Source organism: Pleurodeles waltl, chromosome 6 (assembly GCF_031143425.1).
Source record: "Pleurodeles waltl isolate 20211129_DDA chromosome 6, aPleWal1.hap1.20221129, whole genome shotgun sequence".
In the NCBI taxonomy this organism is placed as follows: Eukaryota; Metazoa; Chordata; class Amphibia; order Caudata; family Salamandridae; genus Pleurodeles; species Pleurodeles waltl.
Genome location: NC_090445.1, coordinates 1,640,350,599 through 1,640,372,937, shown reverse-complemented (window position 1 = coordinate 1,640,372,937; position 22,339 = coordinate 1,640,350,599). Strand labels below are relative to the sequence as shown.

General features: G+C 40.8%; 2 protein-coding genes across 4 annotated transcripts in view; one reads left to right on the top strand and one right to left on the bottom strand.

Moving 5' to 3' along the window:
* Window positions 1-6,297, bottom strand: part of ZBTB6 (zinc finger and BTB domain containing 6) — a 51,606-nt gene extending 45,309 nt beyond the window's left edge. Inside the window, exon 1 of the mRNA XM_069241545.1 lies at window positions 6,066-6,297. The gene's annotated coding sequence lies outside the window, so the exon portion shown is untranslated. The remainder of the gene's footprint in view (window positions 1-6,065) is intronic.
* A 386-nt stretch (window positions 6,298-6,683) lies between these two features.
* On the top strand, window positions 6,684-20,538 carry ZBTB26 (zinc finger and BTB domain containing 26). Of its 3 annotated transcripts, none has more exons than XM_069241544.1 (2): window positions 6,684-6,846; window positions 14,980-20,538. In XM_069241544.1, the coding sequence occupies exon 2, from the start codon at window positions 14,990-14,992 to the stop codon at window positions 16,178-16,180; it is 1,191 nt and encodes a 396-aa protein (XP_069097645.1). In that variant the 5' UTR covers window positions 6,684-6,846; window positions 14,980-14,989; the 3' UTR covers window positions 16,181-20,538. The 3 variants fall into 3 exon arrangements, with proteins under 3 accessions (XP_069097645.1, XP_069097642.1, XP_069097643.1); XM_069241541.1 differs by having other exon boundaries at window positions 6,684-6,975; XM_069241542.1 differs by having other exon boundaries at window positions 6,684-7,544.
* Window positions 20,539-22,339: the final 1,801 nt, after the last annotated feature.

Sequence of the window (22,339 nt, the reverse complement as noted above, 5' to 3'; positions counted from 1 at the left end):
GAAGAAAGGATTTTTTCTCTTCCTTTCTCTCACCACCCTTCTTACCTGAGAACCCTGTTTGTAACTTCAAGATTCTTTCACTAAAGCAACATCACTTTGCGTGTCAGCTCTTTGCACGACTTTTGCGACAATTCAATGCTCTTTACAATTTCATTAGTCCTATTAATATGGGACTTTTTTAGTGTTAATTTCTCCTGAACTTTTTTATCCCAACATCTAACAACAATTTGGTCCCTTATCATTTGTGCTGTAAAAGTCTGAAATTCACAATCCGACAAAAAATTTGCAAAGTGGGCACATAAATATCAATAGATTCCTCTTGGCGTTGTTTTTTCGTGAACAAGGTGTCTATTTACTATCAAACTAGGTTGAACATCAAAATGTTGTTCTAATTTAATGACAGCTAGTTGCAACTCATCAATATCCCCCTCATTCTCCCTTAGTTGGAGCAGTGGTCAATGCTTATAGATGGCTTGGCCTTCAGACTCAAATTGTGTTAAAGAAAAACAAACAAAAAAAAACGTTCTTTCTGGGCAATATCTATTTCCTTCAATTGCTCCAATGTATTTTGTGAAAACTCTGGACCATGACTTCCATGGAATGGAAGGATCTCCAGGTTTTTGAAGGAAAGGAGATGGCGCATTGTTGACTTGCATTTTTTATTAATCAATGTTGAATGGAAGTGTGTGTGTATCACAGATGCCACTAGAAGAACTTAACAGTGTCACAGCTGACACTAGGTTGTGCCACATCGCTTGGATTAATTACTCTGGAAGCCAACAGGTTTAGAATTCTGAAATGTGGCATGTAGTTTGTGTTGCATAGCGCGGTGTGGTTGATCCAGAAAATAATGTGTGTGTATAACAGCTCTGGCAGAAGTTAACTAGCTGCTGTAATTACTAGTGTTGCCTGGTAACAATGGCTGCGATGTGTAGTTTTTAGAATGATGTAACACTGTGTGCTTTTCACAACTGAGGCAGGAAGTAACAGGTCACGTTATGCTGTGTGGTGTAAATTATTTAGAACGATGCAACACACTTTGTGTGTGTACCACAGCTGAGGCAGAAATTAACAGGCCACGTTTGTGTTGCCTGGTAACCTTCATTCAGGAGAAACCAAACACAGTGGAACGCCAATAGCAGAGAGTCAATTAAATTAATATATACTTGTGTTGCCCGGCAACTAACAGTATCTTGTCAGCATTTGCTGATGTAACATGTTGGTGACACACGCCAACACCATCCGCGTCACAAGGACACACCTTCCTCTAAGCACGCGAACGTTACTGTGCTTCCCTGACTTGTGCTCCGCCTCCACAGGGCGTTCGCTGTGCCAATGATGCACCTCAGGCTCCACTTCATGGAACCCAAAATGACATACAAAATATTCTGAGCCCCTCGTAGCAGCACAACTGGTGAGTCTGTCAAACTCCCTGCGCACTGGTCTGCAAAAGTCCTAAAATAGGTATTTTTTTCCTTACTCTATTCTCCACACTTAAGTCAGAATCTTGCTGGGTGAAGAACACCACCAGACACCGTCGATGTCGTGGGTTCAGGGTCGTGATCACTACGCTCATCGCCATATTGAGGTGATACCGCTCAATAAAACACAACAATGGTAAGCGGTAAACACAGAGCTTTATTCTTCAGGATCACAACCCTCTGTGACAGCAAGATCAACCTTCCCTTCTTCAACACTCAACACAAATGGCATTCACATTCTGAGTATGACGTTTGTTGCATTTATGACTTCACCACACGTATTTACTTACAGCACAGTAAAGGCTTGATTGATGGACACGAGTGGTGCCTCACCCAGAAAATGCACGTTTTGTTGTTTGGCCATGCTGTGGGTATCCATCTATACTGTAGCAAAACTGAGTCATGGCCAGGATCAGACTGTAATACTAAAGTGACATATCTCATGCAACCATCACTTAGCACTCTGATTTAGGAAGTCATTGCCTCACAAGGGACCCAAATTCTGCAGATCACACTGTTCTGATGACTGTGCATCCCATCTTCTTTAGCTAGAGTTTCCCTGAGACACATCGCCTACTCCGTGATGACTGGTTCCAATTGGCCATGTCAGAATTGGAGCTTGTTCTCAATGCATCTCCTCATTAAGCTCAGAGCCTAGTGACTTCTAGTTTATGGGTGTCTCAGTCCTACTTGAACAGCTCAGAGTTCAATGATTATGATCCATTTACCATAATATGTTTGAGGTAAGACAGAGACACTGAAAGTACTACGGGTGCCACAGTTAAGAAAACATTAAAGTAAAGATTCCTTCGTAAAAATAGACTACAGAACACTACGTGTTTTAAGTGTGTGTAGCAGTGTTTATGTAATATGTATCCTAAAAATGTATAAATAGTAATATAATGTGGTTACAGATATATTCCATATATTTCTTTCACATTCTTTAAGTACTAAGTCTGCTCAGCTGTCGAGTATAATAAATACTTTAGAAAGTATTTCACAAAAAGCTACATCTTCTGACAAATTGCGCCTTATTTTTTTTTATTTCATTATTTTGAGTCATAACAGTACATGTGGTTTCCTCAGTCGTAATGATGTAATTTACGATGCAATATCACGGGACACAAACAGTAAAGAGACTTGAGTACCATTAGGTGTATAAACATAAAACAGAATTTAGTAGGGGAGAGGAAGGGTAGGAGAAAACAGGTGGTAAGGGTCGAGAACTAGTAACCATACCTATTCCATAGCATTCAAACGTTATGTTGCAGAGTGTCCCATCAGAATAACACATTTGGCCCAGCAGGGTAATTAAGATTACTAGGTGTTTAAGTACTGTGCGGGGTACCCTCTGTGTTCATTTTAATGTCATCGTCGAGTGCCACTTTGATGTGTTGTGCAGAGGCATGGAGATCATGCAGGATAGGTTCCCAATACGATGAAATGGGGTATTTGTGGAGTCCCGAAGTATCCTCCTTATGCAAAGCCACACTCTCTGCTTGGGCCCATGTTGAAATGGAGTGAGATCAGGCTTCTACTGTTGGGGGTGCAGAGGACTTCCACCTGCAAATAATGAGGCATTTAGCAACTAGGAAACCCAGATCTAAGAAACGTGCAGTGGCTTTATCACGCTTTCTGCACTGATGTTTGCACATACAAGATTAGAGTTGTTGTTATTTTTTTTAATCATTGTTGACGGTGTGCCAAAACAAACCAATATGTCTAGTCCTACAAGAAGTAACCAGAGTGGTCCATACTTCCTCCTTAAGTTCTGCCTTTCTTCTGCTGATCGCCAGTTTGTAGGCGATAGCCGTCAAATCCCTTGGGTTAGCCCTTAAGGCATTCTGCAGGCATCTGTTCGCCTCTGTGCATGCCTTTTTAAATCAGGAGTTGGCAACAGTACTGGTGTTTGATATGGGCTTCAAAAGGAATGAGTTGATGGTGAATCCTAGGGCAACAAATGAGTCCACACTACATCTGGAATCGTAAGTCAGTCTGAGAAAGTCGTAGAGCATACTCAGATGGCCTGCACACAGCCTGCTCTGGACGTCATTCAAACTGTCAGTCTTCCACACTAGCCTGAGCCCATCAATCCTCTTAAGAACATTCATACCCCCATGGATTTGACCAGAGAGCAAAGCTTTAGGCATGCAGTGTGATGGAGAATGTGTTGTGATTGCTGTAATTACAAGGGATAACTACACCATCCACAATATAGTCAAGAAAATTCTTACTGACAAAAATGTAATCAATTATCGACATTCCAACCCCTCCGATAAAAGTGGGTGTTGAAGGAAAGCGTGGAGCAACCCATTCAATCGTGCTACATAAATCATATTTGAGCAAATAAGGGAATAACAACGATCCGATAAGGTCCCTGGACCCAGCAAGTGCTGCTGTGGAAAAAAGATTGAAGTTAAGAAATTTTGAGCCTGCGGAACCATCCCCCGGTATATATCATTCCAGGGGGATGGAGTCCCTCAGAGGCAGGCAAACGGTGTGTGAAAGGCGTCCCGTGCTTCTAGGCTTGGGTATACCTCAGAAGTTATGACTGGGGCAGTATCATCGTGATAATGTCCCTCTTACTGGTAATCTTAATTACTCAGTCGTGCTGGTCTTCCTCTCAGTCACTATCCCCTGCCCACCTTCCCTCAGACTTTGATAGGACTTGGTAGTGTCTGGAGGATACTGGGCATGCCTCAACTATTTTGACAGCCAGTATATAGCAGACAAGACTGGCGTTTTCAGCTATCCTGGTGCGTGCGGTTTCTGGAGGTGAGATACACCTCACAAGTAATGACTGGGACGAGTAGGACTTAGAGTAATTAAGATTGCTAGCAAGTAAAGCCCTGTCAACTTGAAAATAAAATTAGCCCCGTAAGAAGGGGCGTGGCCTTGGAGGGGTGGAGCTTTATACTGAGAACAACATTTGAAGGTCATCTGCCCCTGTGCCCTGTTCCCTCGACCTCCTTCCCCACCAATAAAACAAAAAACACAAAGGTTGATAGGGCTGTGCCGATGTACTTGGGTGTTTTCAATTCTCTTCCCAGGGTTGTCACTTTTCTCAGAGAACAGACTGACCACCTGATCTTACTTTGAGGTTCTGAAAGTGCCAGGATTGAGCAAAACCCCACAACTTATTTTTATCTAGGGAATTCTACATCTGTTTTCTTTCACATTCATTAGGGCACCTGTGGAATGCGTTTAACGTGTTTTCATTATGTATCAGTAGTTATAAAAACATATGGCGGAAATCTAGGATTTCGAATCTTTTCCTCTGTTTTTAACCACTCTTAACTCGTGTAACCCAATTATAACGCATTGGGGGGTTAAACTAACAGCTGATTTTCCAAGGCTCGGGTGATTGCAGACAGCAGTACTAAGTTGCTGCAGGCCAGCACTCGACCCTAAAGAGTTAAAGTATGTCAGGAGGTAAAACTGTGTTAGCATTCAGCTGCTGCTTTGGGTGCGGCCTAGAGGCGTTGCCATGGTCATGGGCTCTGACTTTCTCAGCTTCAGCAAGGCCTGCTGTCCGACGACAGGGACACCGTTTAAACTCAGAGCCTATACTGCTTCACACAGTCTGTTTGAGCGTATCCGAGCCAGTCTCTGGCAGACAGTGACAAGACCTGAGACATATTCTAACAGGAGAGAGCCTTGTAACCAAGCTATTTTTTGTACCGGCAAAACAGTTTTGGTCTTAAATCGACATTTTCTGTCTAATAAAAGATACACCTTTACAGTATAAAATGTTCATACTTTATCATGCACATTTTCGGATAAAATTGGATTTTGCCTATGGGGATTTGTTACCATTGCCTTGCAGATACTTGATTTAACAGACCATAGCTGGATGGGATGTTTTTTGTTTTGGGCCTATGAATGCATACTAAACGTGTAGAGTTCCTGGTTGAAAACATTGTGGTACTGGTAGTTAGCTCTTGGCAGGAATAACAGGCATACCGAGATGGCACAATTAATTAATTCTTTCTTTTTTTTCTCTCTCTCTCTCTCTATATATATATATATACATACACACACACACACCATTGACACACATTGTTAATAACAATATATTAAATGGTGAGTGTTAGTGCTCTTCACAGATGTGATCATTTACTCTTCCATTTGCAGCAATAAAAAGAAAAAGTGTCAATATTCATTTGAAAAAATAATCAAAATTGCTTGATTGTTGTTTATTATGGCCCCACTTATGTTTCTAGCTCTGTTGTGTTAGAAAAGCGAATTAAGTGAGCACCTGGCTGAAGCATTCGGAGCTCTGCAACATTATTTTGACAATTTCTAAAATGCATCTCATATGAGCATATCTGCTTCGTCTGCTGTCAATAAACTGTCACTCAAATTGTCACACATAAGGCACTGGAATGTCACACATACGCGCACTAAAATATAGAAATGCCACATATAAGCCAAATAAAACCTATGCACTCTTTGCATGAAAATACTGGTCAGGTGGGTAAATTAACCACTGGTCGTCCAGAAACTTGATCAGATACAGAGACCACATTTTTCCTGAACGCTAATGTCTCTCCCTCCCCCAGGCCCGCCTTGTTGTATTGGTACCTGTCAAGCAGCCGGTTCTGGCCAATTGGGTCTGAAGCCTCGTTCCGCTGAAAAAAGGGGGAAATGCCTCTTTTTCGCTACTACTGGGACCAGTTATGACACCAACATCCACTTCCTCTGTATACAGAGCGTTCAATCTACCTCCAGGCTCGCATTCCATTTGTGCTCATCCCTCTACAACAACGCGAGATCTCAATACCGGAGCAGCATCTGTTCAGTTCGGACCTATACAAAATAAAGGCCCTAACTCCCCACAAAAGAAGAGCTCGAAACAACACCCACCCACCCAACAAAGCGGACTTGCAAATAGCTTCAGTTTAAATTACTAAAAAAATCAATTTGTAAATAGTTACTAGCATTAATGAATGGATCTCGCCGCTAAGTGGCACAATTATATATTTTTCTTGGTATCTTGCTTGTAGTAATGGTTCCAGTTCATAGAGGTTACAGTTAGTGTAGGAGAAAATAGCCCACACGGTATGGATGGACCTGATGCAGCCTTTCCACACCTAACATGGCCGCTCTCATAGCCCTTTTTAGCGCACAATCATAAGTTTATTCGAGGTCCAGTCGTTGATAAATTGTTTAGGCTTTTTTCTCGCGATGCTAAAACACGGTAATTGTCTCGCGATAATTCCAGGACAAGGATTCTCTAATTTCTCCAAATGGAATTTGTAGCTCTAGGCTGGGTGGTTTGTGATCCCTCTAGGGTTTGGTATTTGTAGCCGTGCCCTTTCGGCAGCTACTTGCACCGTCACCGCAGGCCCCGGGTGCTGGGAAGGTATGGTTTGCACGGCGGCTCATGGCCAAATAACTGGGTCGGGGACGTCTGTCCGGGGTAGTGATTCTTCGCGGAAAGGCCAGTACAGTAGGGCGATTGTGTGGACGACGTAGCTCGAGTAGTGTCAAGGTACTGGAACAGTTTACCTGCCCCGTAGGTCAGCGTTGTGCATCCGTGTATGTATAACCTAGGCTACAAGGTGCTCAAGAAGGCAGTTCATTTCATTTCAGTGTAACGACTGGGTGTTGTGTGCTTTACCGCCGCACATTGTGCATTGCTGTGATTGTGCAGATGATTAAGCGGTGTTGTGACAGTGTTTCTGGTAGTTGACTGTGTGCGCTGTTTGAGTTTCAGGCCAAACCTGTACTTGTTTTCTTTACCATGATTGTGCGATTTCAGGGTGTATAGCAGCGCCAGAACTTTATATCTAATGTCAGTTGCAGCACCAGTACCGTGCATCTGGTGTCTGGTTTCCCTCCCCGAACTTTGCACCTTTTGTTTCTGCTTGACCTGCAATGCGTTTAAACACGTCTGCAGGCCAAAGTATGTACATTACCATTGTATTACACGTGCATCGTATTCTCAGTGGGGATACTTAGCATTTGCATAGTGACAAATCTATACTACAGCCGCTGCTGCAGGTACTGTCTTTGTACATTACACCGCTGTCCATCTTCGCTGTGCCTCCAGAGTTCCAGGTATCAACATCTGCTGGCTTAGTTGTTTACTGCTGTCTTGTCATGTTGGGCTTGTGTGTCTATGCGCATTACTAGTATTGTGATATACGTTATAATTAAAGTGGACACTGCGTTGGTGTTATGCAGTCCGCGATTGTGGGCGTGCTTTTTTAGAACAGTGTGTACCCTGTATGTTCTGTGATTCAGCTTCCTTTTTATCTGCAATGCAAATGCTATCACTTCGTGGCCCATCTTCCTTCGCGCGTTCTCTCAGCTCTGCAGCTGCACGATTTATATGATTAATCCTATCATGTGTTTTACCTGCATGCAGAAGTGACTGCTGCACTATGCGAAACCAGGGTAGAAGGATGAATAGATTTACTGATATATTGCAAGATTTTTTGCGGTGTTGTATGTCTGCACATATTATCCATGGCAACTATTTGTGTGTCTGCACATATTATCCATGGCAGCTATTTAAGAGTACCCTATTACTCCGACGTGGTGCCTTATGCTTATAGATTCGCATGTGAGGGATGTATGTTTTTCGTGGGGTTGGCAGTGAGAACGAACTAAAATGTAAACCGTTGGCTAAATAATGCCGAATGTGTATGTGCAAGAATGGTTGGACAGATGGCAGTATGTCCCGATATTTGAGCCAGGACAATGGATGGAAGATAAAAGATGTACCCCAACCATTTCCAGTCATCCTCTTTCGTGTTCTGTTCTCCAAAGGCCTCAAGCCACCCACCCGCCAAATTTACAACACATCACTCGAACAACACTTGGAATTCAGTAATTCCCCCAGGGCCTTGGAGGGTTCCCTGACCGCCAAAAAATAGTCCCACACTCCAGTTCGAACCAGGAAACACCTCGGTGAGCTTGCTGGACGCGTGTTGGGTTGACTCTACATTGGTATTTCTTGCCCATATCGGATGCCCATCCATTCCCTCTCAACCCCAATCCGCCATACACTCTCTCAGCTGATACCCAAGTCATCCCCAATAGGTCATTCTGAGGACCTGAAGATGTAAATGGAATCGTAAATGAGAACAAATTGTCCTGTAAAGTTCCTTATTTTATTTAGCATGTAGATGTTTTCATTTTCAATTTCCCAAAAATAGACATGCAGAGTTACCCTATTGGCATTTTTTGTCTACATGCAGAAGTAATTCCTACTTTATAACCTCAGCACAGTGACTTAGTATGAAGTAATTTTTCACCTTAATAAGCATGTTTTAACGCGTGGCACAAGATCGCATGAAAGTGAACGGGAACAAATAATACTATCAGTAACATATGAGGGGGGGGGGGAGTGGTTTCTTGTGCTGATTTTTGTTGGGTTGCCAAAGTCTAGGCAACAAATAAAGATCCATTTCAATTCTCTATTTATTGTGTCACCTTTGTGTTTCAAAAACAGAGGTCAAATGCCAGGCTGTGACTTCTGCTGCTTTATGTTTTAACACAGGTACTGTTGTTTGCAAGCTCCTCTCACTTTGCAGTCAGAGAACGCAGACTATAGGGGATTATATGACAATCCTGCTGGGATGGATGAAGCTTTAAAGGAAAGCTGGAGGATGTCATTTTGTCCTAAGAACACTACAAAATGTACATACCTATAAATGATCTGTACATGTTCAGAGTTGGGAAAGTAATTTTTTTTGTGTAATTCTGAAGTGTGATGCAAACAAAGACACTTTAGTTGGTGATACACAAATAACTGTTCTATGAAACTTGATTTCCACACATTATCATTTGTGTGCAATATAGTTTGATCTATAAAACTATATGTCTCTGCAAATGCAATGTAAAATGTGCTGTTTGCAAATAATAATGTGCTACCACACAATGCTTACTACATTACAAAATTGACCTCCTCATGCCCATTAGAGCTAAGTGGGTCACAAAAGATGTCCATACTAAAAAGTCTGTCATGGGCCTAAAACAGTGGTTCCCAGTCTGTGGTCTGCAACACATTTCCAGGGGGTGCACATGTCTAAATAAGCTGGGAGGGAGGAAGTTCTCCAGCTGGGTCCTCTGACAAACGCCTGCATGTTATTATATTTATTATCTCCTTTGTGCTGCAGTTCTAAAAGCACTGCAAAGCTCCTTGTACATCCAGCTTTTGGGCAAAAATAAAAGCATCACAATATCTCTAGTGATTAATGTACCTGCTGGAAAGGGATGGGAGTTTTGTCTAGTGGCAGTTTTGATTCAAAGGTATTGCAGATGGTTAATGTGCCTGCTGCAAAGAACGCATATCATGCAAAGAACAGTATTTTATGTGCGTAGCACAATGGGTTACTGTTTTTGTCAGAGATTCTTTTGTTACTGTGCAGTTCATAAGTTTTAATCTTAATATAGCACAGTGAGCTATGAACTGTCATTAAAAAGCTGCGTGCAAACTGCATGGCACAAATTAGAAAATTGAGTTTTTTTTTGTTTTTGTTTTTTTCCAGTCTTTCATTTTCCTTATGCTGCTAAAAAAGGTTTGCTTGTGTAGAAATCCATCCTTATTATTAAAGTCCATGCTAACCACTGTGTTGTGTTCTGAAACCTGAGTTTGTGCCTGTCCAGACCAAGCACTCTTAGAAAATGCCTACCACTGTGGATGACATAAATTCAACACCTTGTACTCCCCTGTAAAGTGCTCAGACACCCTACACTGGTATGAAAGGTGCTATAAAACAAATGAATTACATGTGACGGAGAGGCTATGCAATGATGGGAGGACATTATGGCTTTGCTTCTTTTCACCAAAACATATTTATGTGAAAAAGGTTTTTCAGATCTTATGTCCCTAAAAAAATAAAAACAGAAATCGCTTGGGAAATGTAGAATCTGACCTAATGATTCAACTTTCATAAATCAAACCAAACATTGAAAGTTAGTCGCAGAGATGCAGTGCCAAACTTGCTATTTTTTTTTTTTTATATTTGCATACTTTTTCTATATAAAATAATTAAATCTTTAGAAATTCAAGTATTTGTTTGGTGTATACTTGTTTGTTTATTTTTTTTGTGAATTATCGTTTTAATGTTTGAAATGTAAATGGTACAAAAGGCTTGGGTGTTTCCAGCTTCTAGTAATGATTCAGTGGGGGTCCACTGGAGTCAATAGATTGAGAACCACTGTTCTAAAATGTTTGGGATAAACTGATACTGGCATTTTCTCCACATTGTTCTCTCATCTAAGTCCTTATTTTTTAGGCAGGCCTGAGTACAAAAGAGTGACTGAACTCCAAGAACACACAAAAGCAAATAGTGGAACATCAATCTCAAGAGACTTGGTGCCTGTCCTCTGCTTGGATGACGACATGGAGAGACTCAAGTTTTGACGTTATTAAACCTGAATTAAGCCCTTCTGAGCCAGAGAGATAGAAATGGCAATTTCAGCTGGGGCGCTAGCATCTTTTGGCATATCACCTGCTTGTCTAGAGTGGAACTTAACAGACAGGAGGAAACTAATGGAAATCATACCAAAGCCTTGATGTCCATCCTCAATCTATTCTGTCAGACCCTAAGGCTGGTGCTTGTACGTAGTTTCTAGATTGAGGCACACCGCACGGGTGCCACTTCTTGAGAATTGAAAACCAAGTACCATGTAAATCACTTTACTGCTTCACACGGAGAGAGTGACAACAGTGCATGCTTGTTTACTGCCTTGAAAGTGGCAGAGGGATACTCATTTGTCCAATTCTCTAGCTCAAAAGCCAGCTTCACAAGATGCCTTTAACGATTATCTTTCTCCTGCCTTTTCACAAACCCTTGGATCACCATGTCTGTTTAAAAGAGAAACAGGTTCTGCTATATGTGAGTTGGAGGTTTTAGAATTTACAATAACACCCCCTCGCTATTTGTTTCAAACATAAAACGTCCGCCTCGCTTAATATTCAAGGACCTTTTATGTCCCCGGACCCCATTTTGTTTTTTTGCAGGAAACAAATGCACGTATAGTTGTCTGTCACTAAACACAAAGGCCTTACTACACAAAAGCGTCTAGATCATGAAGGCTTGAGGCTGCTTGATGCACCTGCTCTTTCAGATGGATTCTTAGCCCGTCTACGCAGGTCTTGAGTGGAAACGTTGCCCTTGATCAATTAAAAATGGTGACCAAGTTAAAGTCACACCACAACGAACGCAGGCATGATTTCGTCCACTTGATCAAACCTTTACAATTTCTAGAAAATCGCATGCATATGCGATTGTTCCTAATGTTACAAAAAGGGAATAGATGATTGGACTTCTTGCTTGGAGCCACTGCACCTTGCGCTCTGTTGTATTGCCTTTGTGCTATGGGTTATGTCGGAGACCGGTAGGTGTGCACTGTGCAACACAAACAAGAGGTACGAGATGGTTTAGTCAGTTAAGTTTAAGAAATCAATCCCCGTTCTCTTTTTTTTTTTTTTTTTTTTTAGGCCTCAGAACTAGATGAAAACCTTATGTGAACTTGTTGCCCGGAAAGAGGTGGGCTAAATGCCGAACTCCATTCAAGGGGTTAAGCTCAACACACATTTTTTAATGAACATTTTGAATGTTTTCTACGAGTGTCATGCCAAGCAACGCCTCAAACTGTAGGCAGGCAGCAGCCCTGACCCATCGTTTGCATTATTAGGACCTCAGATTCTTGCCATCCTACCAAGGAGAGCGATTCTTTAATGTTTTTGAAGCAGACTGCCTACTTTAAAAAAAAATGTATTAAGTTTTCTTTTCTACCTTTTAATCATATATGATTCAAACATTATCACAATTACAATACTTCTCTTACATTATTGTTATGTATTTATCCTTAAAAATACTTTTCTTGTGTAGCGACTGGTGGCGTATGTGGGTCCATGTTATATCTTTATCTTTACCTTTATGTTTATATTTGGACCTGTCGAAAAATAATTCTGTATAAAACTATTATTACTTTGTTTGATGGTACACCAAGCATTTTGTACATTCTTATCATTCATCCTTTCTCAATGGTCTAGGCAACTGATATCTTTGAATAAGCATTATTTTATTTAAATGGATGGCATCTTCTAGCCTGTTTTGTTGAAGTTACGCATAACCACGTCCCACTTTCCAATTATCGGGCGCCTTCTCAGACCTCGGGATACCACACCCTTTAATGCCATTTTTTTTTAACTTTGGACCGCTTGATCACCTCTCCTACACATTTGACATACAAAAAGGTCCACCCACTGCCTTCCATGTATGTCCTATTGGTCGCTGAGGCAACACCAGGGAACAGTACAAAAATCAACCTTGCTCAGCCTTGGGCACCTAAAAAAGACTCTGCAGGCATGCTTCGCGTTTGTACAATTCAGTTCTGTTTCCAGTGTTTTCTAAAAGTATTGTCACCTGTTCCTAGTACTCGCTAATCACCTGGCATTTCTATACCATATGATACAAGACTGTTGCCACGGTATCCCAGCAACGGCAGGTCATACTTTGGAGCTAAAAAATCTTACTGCGATTCTGGAGTGTTAAGTATGTCTAATGAACTGCGTCTACTTGAGGAATCTATTTCTAGAGACCTTTTGTGTGTACAGTAATAACGCTCTCCATTTCTTATCTTCAAGTTCCCTTCCAAGGTTGGTTTCCTAAAACATTCTTGGCCTATTCGGTGGTTCTCTTGGCATTTTGTTCAACATTTCATAAAACCGGATAGCTCTGTAGGCGCGTCTCCCTATTGTACATAGAAGCTGCAGTAGGTCATGCCGTGATGGGTTCACATGCTTAGAGTAACGTGCCCCACATTGTGTGGTTTACTCCTCTGTATGCCAGGCACACCTCCACCAGTGTCTACAAAGGGATCAGCTTTCTGTTTGCACAGCAGTTTTCTACAGTAACCAACACTACCTCTGTACAACTTGACATTTGCATAGCGGTAAAAACATTCTGTTTTTACATGGCAAACCCATCTATGGTATGGCTGGGAGCACACGGTGGGTATCGTATGGTGTGTGTGTTTAATCCAATGCTTCCAACATTTTAATGCTCACTTAAGAAGCAATGACTGTTCTCCACTTTTCCCCTAAAATAATATCACTAAAGTGCCCTGGTCTGGGAATTATGTCCTATCTCATCCTGGCCATCCCTATCAACCACTGGGGCCCCCCACCTGTGACTGTTTACCAGATAGTATTATTTTGGGCACTCAGACCTCCCTCTATGATAGGTAGCTGCAGCAGTGGTAGTTCTGATTTACTAGAAATTTAAATTAATATAGGGACGTATTCTGTAGTTCTTTTGTAGTAGAAAGAGTACTACTTTGGCGATGGCACTGTCCTCACTGTTAAGATATACTTGTAGATTATTAGTGCACTTGTATTTTGGCATTGGTAGACATGGCAAAGAGAATGTAGGGAGAGAGGGAAGGCGAGTTTACTATCGAAAGGCAGAGCAGATGCAAATAGTTGGGAAGTGTTGCAATGCAATTAGTGTACTCCTAACAACTATTTAAATGATTCAACAAGGGAAATGCAACCTAATTCCTTGCAGGATAACAGCCTAATTTAATTTATGTGTATATGTTCGCATGTATGACAATGAGACTGTAAAATTGATATATTTTATCTGCTATGCCTTTGATGATTGTTAATACTGATGAGATGTTCTCACGTTTGGATATTTACGCTATATCTGAAAATCATTCTCCTAGGTCTTGCATTTTAATTTACATCTGATAATTGGTTTTGTAATGGTCTAGATGAGACTAATTGATTAGAATTATAAGGGCATCTCCAAGTAAGCATCTGTTTAAATTTAAATTCACGTAAATGATTTCAAAATGATGTACATAAAATCATGTATTATCATCACTGCTTGGAAAACGCCCCCCACCGGGGTCACTCATTCTCTTCCTTGGCAGACTAGGACAGCACTTTTCAACCTGCACAGGGAATACGTATAGGGCCCACTGTTTCTCCAGTCTGCTCCACAAACCAGTTCTAGCACTTTGAGAGTACCATGATCCTCATGGATTCCTGATGCAAAAAATTGCAGATTAGGCAGACCTAGAGACGTCTGGATGTACTCACACCTAGGCTGTCTATTACAAATCCCTTTGACGTGTCCTGGATATCTCCACCCCCCCCCCCCCCCCCCCCCCCCCCCCCCCCCCCAACCACCCACCACCCAAGTCGTGCTTTGCGTTCTTGATTTAGCCTACTGGCCACTCTGTGCTCAAATATGGATGCTCCGGGCCTCCATTGGTGTTTGCAGGTCTCCTACATCGGACAACACTCTTCACAGCAGACAGAGGCCAGTCTTTATTTTCTGGGCCATAGTTTTTACCTGTGTTGTACTGGGACCTCCACTACTGGCTTTCTTACACTCAAGATTTGCCCTGGGTAAATCGCAAAGATGTTGGGTGCTATAACACATATTTGACATTAATGAATTAAATCTTACTTCGATACTCTTGCCAAAACGAGTAACACATTTTTATGTTTGTGTCCCTCTAGGTCTGCAAAAATGTGTGAACGTTCTGATCATCTTCAGTTCAAATTTGAGAATTATGGAGATTCAATGTTACAAACCATGAACAAACTGAGGAAGGAAAATAAGTTTTGTGATGTGACTGTGCATATTGATGATGTTGAAATCAAAGGACATAAAATTGTATTTGCTGCAGGATCACCTTACTTAAGAGATCGTTTTTTATTGAATGATGAACAAGAAGTAGAGATCTCCATTTTGCAAAGTTCCGAAGCTGGGAGACAGCTGCTTTTATCCTGTTATACTGGTATGCTGGAGTTTCCAGAAATTGAGCTTGTAAACTACTTAACTGCTGCTAGCTTTCTTCAAATGAGCCATGTTGTGAAAAGGTGTATACATGCCCTTTGGAAGTTTATAAAACCAAAAGAGCCTTTGGATAGTGAAGAAAAATGTGAACAGGAAAGTGATTCTTCTGAACTAAAGAAGAGTGATGACGAGATTGAAGATCAGTTGCTACAAAGTTCTCCTTGTTCTCCATTATCTGAAGCTAGTGTTGACATTGATGATGGTGATATTCAGATTGTCAAAGTGGAGACAATCGGAGAAGCATCTGAGAAGAAAAATCCGAACCATATTTTTTCTTCAGAACAATCTGCCCTGCATGGGTCTGAACCGCAACACTCACTGATAAACTCAACGGTTGAAAATAAAGTCAATGAAACTGAAGAAAACCAACTCCAGAACTATGATCTCTCGGATACAGGCAGCGACAATATGGTACCCGAAGCTAAAGAAATGTTTGGACCTATGAACAGGATGATGGAAAAAGGGCTTCAGTGGCATCATCAGTGTCCTAAGTGCACTAGAGTATTTCGTCATTTGGAAAACTATGCCAGTCATTTGAAACTACACAAACTGTTCATGTGTCTTCTCTGTGGGAAAACGTTCACTCAGAAAGGAAATCTGCACAGGCATATGAGAGTACATGCGGGAATTAAGCCTTTCCAGTGCAAGATATGTGGGAAGACGTTTTCTCAAAAATGCTCGCTGCAAGATCATTTGAACCTTCATAGTGGTGATAAGCCCCATAAATGTAATTACTGTGATATGGTGTTTGCACATAAACCTGTTTTAAGAAAGCACCTCAAACAGCTGCATGGTAAAAACAGTTTCGACAATGCAAATGAAAGGAGCTTTCAAGATGTTACTGTGGACTTGGACTCTTAGATTATTATATGGCCACACACCAATAATAGTCTTGTTTTTAATCATCAAGTTTTATCATTGTTTCTTTGTTTTATATTTTTTGTGGTATATTTGTTCAAGAAGGTACACAAATTGAGTGTGTATTATAACTACTGAGATTTCAATATGAAATTATTACTCCTTAAGACAAAAGTGTTGAATTATGTCCTGTTTGGCTCTCGGAATATGTGGCGTACTTAAACATGCACTCTGACCTTGCACATTTTGCCACTCTCGCCCCTGAGTCATGTTTGTCTATTTCAGGTGCTTTTAAAACAAATGTATGGTATCATTATGTGGTTAGATGAACATAGTGATGTGAATTTTACCTGTATATGTTTATTCCTGTTGAGCACGATGGTTCTACCCGGGTGCAGCAAGATGTTTTGTCAGTAGCCCCTTTGACAGATAAACTGCTACCAAATTGGCTATAAGGCTGTCCAATGTAAATTGGATACTTAAAATGGCAATTCTCTCTCACTGTCTTTGGGTAACAAGAGTGTCTGTACATGTTCTAACTATGATGTTTGAAAGCTAGGGAAGGTGCAACTCTCCCTTGAAAACCTAATGCCAAATAGTTTTTTTACCAAGCTCAAACATACCCCAATACAATCAAAGTGGCAAACCTATTTTCTGATCTCGAAACAGTTTATTTTTCAAAGGGACTGCTAAGAAATCAGTGTGTCGAAGCAGGAGGCGTTTGGGTGAACATACTAGAGATTTTGACTCTTGATAATAATCAAACTTTTATTTTTCAAAAGCAAAGCTGTTTTGAATAGTGTGTACACAATAGATAGCAACAGTTGCCACAAATAAGTATGTGTTGAGAAGTTCTTGTGTGAACTAAACTTACTTCTCTTATTCACCTATCTAGGTGAGTGTGCTATTTTCAGTTTAATATATCCCTTCCAGAAGAGGGCAGCACATCTGGTGCAACTGCATTCTAGTACAAACTGGAAAGTATAGTCAAACTCCCAGATGGATTTGTGTGTTTGTACACATTTATTAGGGTTTTTGAAAACCGCCTCAGCGTGCTTATGAACATAAAGTGGGGGCAAAAAGGTTATCAAAAGTGAATGACAGTGGTTCATGCTGTTCTGCCATGGGTACAGTTAAATGCATCAATATTGAGATTGCTAAGTCCATCTCAGGTATAGTGTAAAAAGACAAATCCTCAGTGGCGGTGAGCTCAATGGAAATTAATCAACACCTGCTTCATAATGGTGTCAGGAACAATCTTGTGCATATGATCCCGCCGTTGAGGCTGATAAATGGAAAGCATTATGAGATGTTCTGACTTCCGGTTGAAGCTGAAATGAAAGTTGCTGAGCTTCAGTCCTCTCTTAATAATTTTTCAGACCTTGCTTCCTTATTAAGTGTGCTGCCAAAGTGTTGCAGACTTTAGAATCTTGGATGCACAGTGTTCTCCCTTTGAACTTTCTGCATATGGTTTGGTGGCGTGCTGGTAGGCGTTGGTTTGGTGATCATGGTCAACTAAAAGGAAACGATGGTTCACAAACCTAAGTGCCTGTTGCTGGGATTATTCATGGTTTGAGGGAGTAAAAGTTGGAATTTCTTTTCTCTGTGCAGGTAATTAAAACTTCTGGCTACCAGGAGTAAAGACTTATAGTCAGCTCATTGTGCAGTAATCGCTTTGAAGTGCGTTTGTGGGGGACTTCAACATTGGTAGTCCGTCTTCTGTATTGCCAGACAAGTTGACTGCTTTTGGTCCGAGTTTCACTGGACGTTTTCAGATACATAAATATATATTTTTATGTATCTCCAAATGTCCTACTACTTGGGTTTTAGTTAATTCTTATGATTATATGAAAATATACTTTGGATTTAACAAGAGACAAATTTATAAGCTGGCCAAAGGACAGCCCAGAAAATGGAATACTGTCTAAGGCCACAGAACACCCTCTGCGTTTTCAACCATAATGCATATGCCTTCATTATCAGGTCTCTAAATTCAGTCTAAGAGACAGTTTGTTGTCTCTTTTGATGGACCCTGACCGCTGTTAGCTTTTAAGAATATTTGCTGCTTCCTTCTAAATACAAATTGCCATCAGCAAAATGATGAGTTGTTGATCTAGGCTGGTTTAAGTTCTCAATGAAGATACGTGTACTGCATCCAGGGTCACTGGACGTTTGTTGAAAAAGTTGTGAATTAATACGTGTACTGCATCCAGGGTCACTGGACGTTTTTTGAAAAAGTTGTGAATTATGTACCATAGAATATGCCCATGCATAATCATTTATCAAAAGTTTGCTCCATGTTTTGAAGAATTGTGACCTCTGATACACTACTGCTGAATCGTAATAGATTAAAATACTTGTGAAAATGCATTTTGTTTAGTAAGAGATGCCAAAGTGCCATGCTTAAGGGAGCATTATTTGCTTAACCATTAAGCTAAGTGAATAAACCTAGGGGTGTGCCACAACTGTGCAATCAAGGGTCTTTCCTAATCTGACAAGTACCAAAATGAAAACGTATTTTATGTAAATGTGAAGGTACGAAACAAACTGCTCTCACCATTGAAACAAAGTTCACATATCTAGAGATTCGTCATATGCCTATTTCTACCACAACATTATTATTTAGTTGTAGCAATGGGCAATATTCTTTATATTCATATTGTCATGAAAAGGTACACTTAACCTCACTCAGGATTTCCTACGTTTTTTCTTATTCTTTAAGGTCAGCCCCATGAAAAGGCTGGTGAAAATCCAGTGCAGTTGGCCACAGGGGACCCTTGCACTGCCCATGTCATGGGCAGTGGAGGCCCCCCCTGTCCACCCACTTCAGAGTGAGCATTCTGAGGGGGCTGGTTTGCTATACTATTGGCCTGAAGCCAATAGCATAGCACTGTTCCTGCAGGTCAGCATGGCAGGGACGTGTATTACAATGTTCCTGCTGGTCAGCCCGGTGAGACATTGTAATACACTTGGGGGACGAGGGGGGCACGCCACTGGTATGACTGTGGCGTCCTGGCTTTGGCGGTCCACTTTTAGGGCCACCAAAGTCTGAATTGTACTCCAAATCGAATTACTATAATTTAGTTGTACTGCAGTAAGAAATTGTCTCACATCACTGATGTCCGTGGCTTTAAAAGCCAGATGAAGTTGTAGAGGTTCCTGGGTAAGTATGAAAAATTAGCATACCAGGAGAATAACAGACTATTTCACCCACTGCTTTCTGTTTCAGGCTTATGATTGAAGCATATTTTTTTATTGCTGAAATAAGCATGATGATGAGGAGGTCTGAATGGTGCTTGAAGCATGTGCTTAATAATGGGGTGTTCATTGCATCACACAGTTCCAGTGGTTGAAGTGGAGCCTACAATTCCCAGCACGTAAAAAGATAATTTTTATCATTATTTTAGAAAAAATGATAGTACATTAAGTTTCACCAAACGGATAAAATGATGAAACTCCATGAAATGAGTAAACGTTTTGTGAATGAGAAAAAACTGATAAAAATAATCACAGGCTAACGAAACAATACAGAGAAATGAATTCAGATAATGTGCATTGGAATGAAAAATGTAAACGAAAATAATCAACCTAGAGGAATGAAAGGAAAAACGATTGAGGGGAAAAATGAAGAAAATTCACTACACTTTGTTGTTTAATGATGTGTATGGTGAAAAGTTGAATGGTTCTGCCTTTCTGTCCCCTGGCATTTAACAGTTAACATGTGTAACACCTACAATGCTAGATATGCAAGGGTCCTCAAATTATATTTGCATGATACATATTTTATGGTTCCATAGTGACATGGCAAGTAGTGTTTTTAAGCAGACAAAAAAAATGAAAAACGTTTGTTTTTGCAGGCATGTTCTTTTTCTTTTTTTCTGAAGATTCCAACCCCTTAGATAAATGCATACTTCATTATTTATACCGTTTTAGCTCGTTCTACTGGTCAATTTACTTTTTATGACCCATTTTTACAAAATACATACAAGTTCAAACGCCCCTTTTAAAGGAGGGATGAATCGTTATTAAATTGAACTAATTTCTGTTATGAAAGCATGCCCAACAGAGCACTTACAGAAAATATTTCACATTCATTCAGGTGATTTAAGTATGGATATTCGTTTTAACTTTGTCTTAATTGTTCCCACTGCAGTTGTCAATGTACTAATCTCCTTATGCAGTTGCAAGTTTATTTTGGAAGGTAAAAGTGATTGCAGACAGATATATTAAATCCAACAATACTTAGCTTCTGCAAAAGTTAATTACTTTTAAAGTGATACAATGTTTTAACTTTAACTGACCAAAATCTTGGAATACCTCTTGATTTTCTTAATAAAAATGTTGATAATTTAAAAACAAGACATGTCATGTTCAGAGCCTCCTTTTTTTTGTTTTTGTTTTGTAGAGCGCTTTGGAAAACTGAATATGAAGTTAATTATGGGTACTGTAGAATGTGGCGTGAGCTCTTTTCTCCGTACTGTGACGTTTACTAACATACCATTATAGTCTGCTGCCAAGGGCAATACTGGCTGTTAAGAGTCCCCACAGCAACGGATCCTCCTCCTTTTTTTTTTTTTTGCGACAGACGAACCACACTCGGACTCTTCATAACTTGCAGCGGAAAATGCTGACGAATTCACCAAGACAACTGGACCTTGACGAAAACAATGATCGAAACCTCATTCGCCGTTGGTAATTGCACCTAAAGGTAAAGAAAATATACCAATAATATCCTTGGAAAAACGAATAAATCTCAAGGGGGGGAAATGACTTTAAATATATATCATCATCACAATTATGCATTTCAAACAAATCGTTTAGCAGACATTACAATTTGTCAACAGTATATCGGTGGGATAATCCTCGCCTCCGTGTCCTTAATAGAATTGAAAATTCTTGACGCAATAGCTAGAATTTTTTTAATTCTATGTCCGGACCGGAGGCTTCGGATTATGCTAGTTTAAAGCTGATCTACCACAGTAGATGCTATATCAACAATAGGTTTATGATAAAATACTTTGAACGTATTGTCTGAGGACCAATCAGCCGCTGCCATAATATCCTCTAATCTGGAACCCGCTCCAAATGATTTAGAAGCCATAGCTCCTCGAATGGAGTGAGCCCCAAACACAGAAGTGTCAATACCCACTTTTCCTAAAAGCCACCTAACCCTTCTAGCCAAAGTGGCCGCTGAGACAGGACCATATGGTTTTTGCAGGGAGATTAATAATTGACCTCCTACATCCCTGCGAGAGTCTCTGGTACAATTTCATAAGCTTTCAAGCATTGCACTACACACAATTTCTGATTATGTGGAAAAGCTGGGTAAGAAATACATTGAGATGCAGTTTTTGTACATTTAGAAATTGTGAACAAAACTCCCATAGGAACGAATACTCTACCTGTCAAATCCAAAGCTTTTACATCAGATACGTGTCTGCATGAAATGAGGCTCACAACAGAACAGTCCGTTTGGTGGACAATTGTTTGTGTGACAGATCGTCATTGCATGGCCAAGATCTAATAAAACGAAGGACAACATTAACGTCCCACAAGACTAAATAACATGTTTGAGGAGGATTAACCATCCGAATGCCTCGAAGGATCTTAGAAATCAACGGGTGTTCACCGACAGGCTTACCGTCCACATGGGGATGTCCTGCAGAAATTGCAGACCTGAAATTATTGATCGTTCTGTAAGCGAGCCCCTGCGAAGCCAACTCAAAAAGTGAGTTCCAATCCGCTACCACGTTGGAACGGCCCGGAATGTACTCCGCTATTACATGGATCTGATTCTGAAGGCAATAATGCCAAAATTCCGCAGCAATCTTCACCAACAGGTGAGATCTAGTCCCCTCCCAGTCGGTTGATGTATCTCACCGCTGAAATGTTGTCCATTCTCAAAAGAATGCAACAACTGGCTTTGTTGGGGGAAAGCGATCGAATCGCGAAAGCTCCTGCCAGTAGCTCCAAACAGTTGATGTGGAGATTCAGCTCCTCCGAGGACCACCATCCCCCTGTCTCCACCAAGCCACAACGAGCTCCCCAGCCCCAGTGACTGGTATCCGATTCTATGACAATCTCCGGAGAGGATGCAAAAATGGCTCTTCCATTCCATGCTTCCATATGGTTCAACCACCAGACAATCTCTGTCTTGGCCTC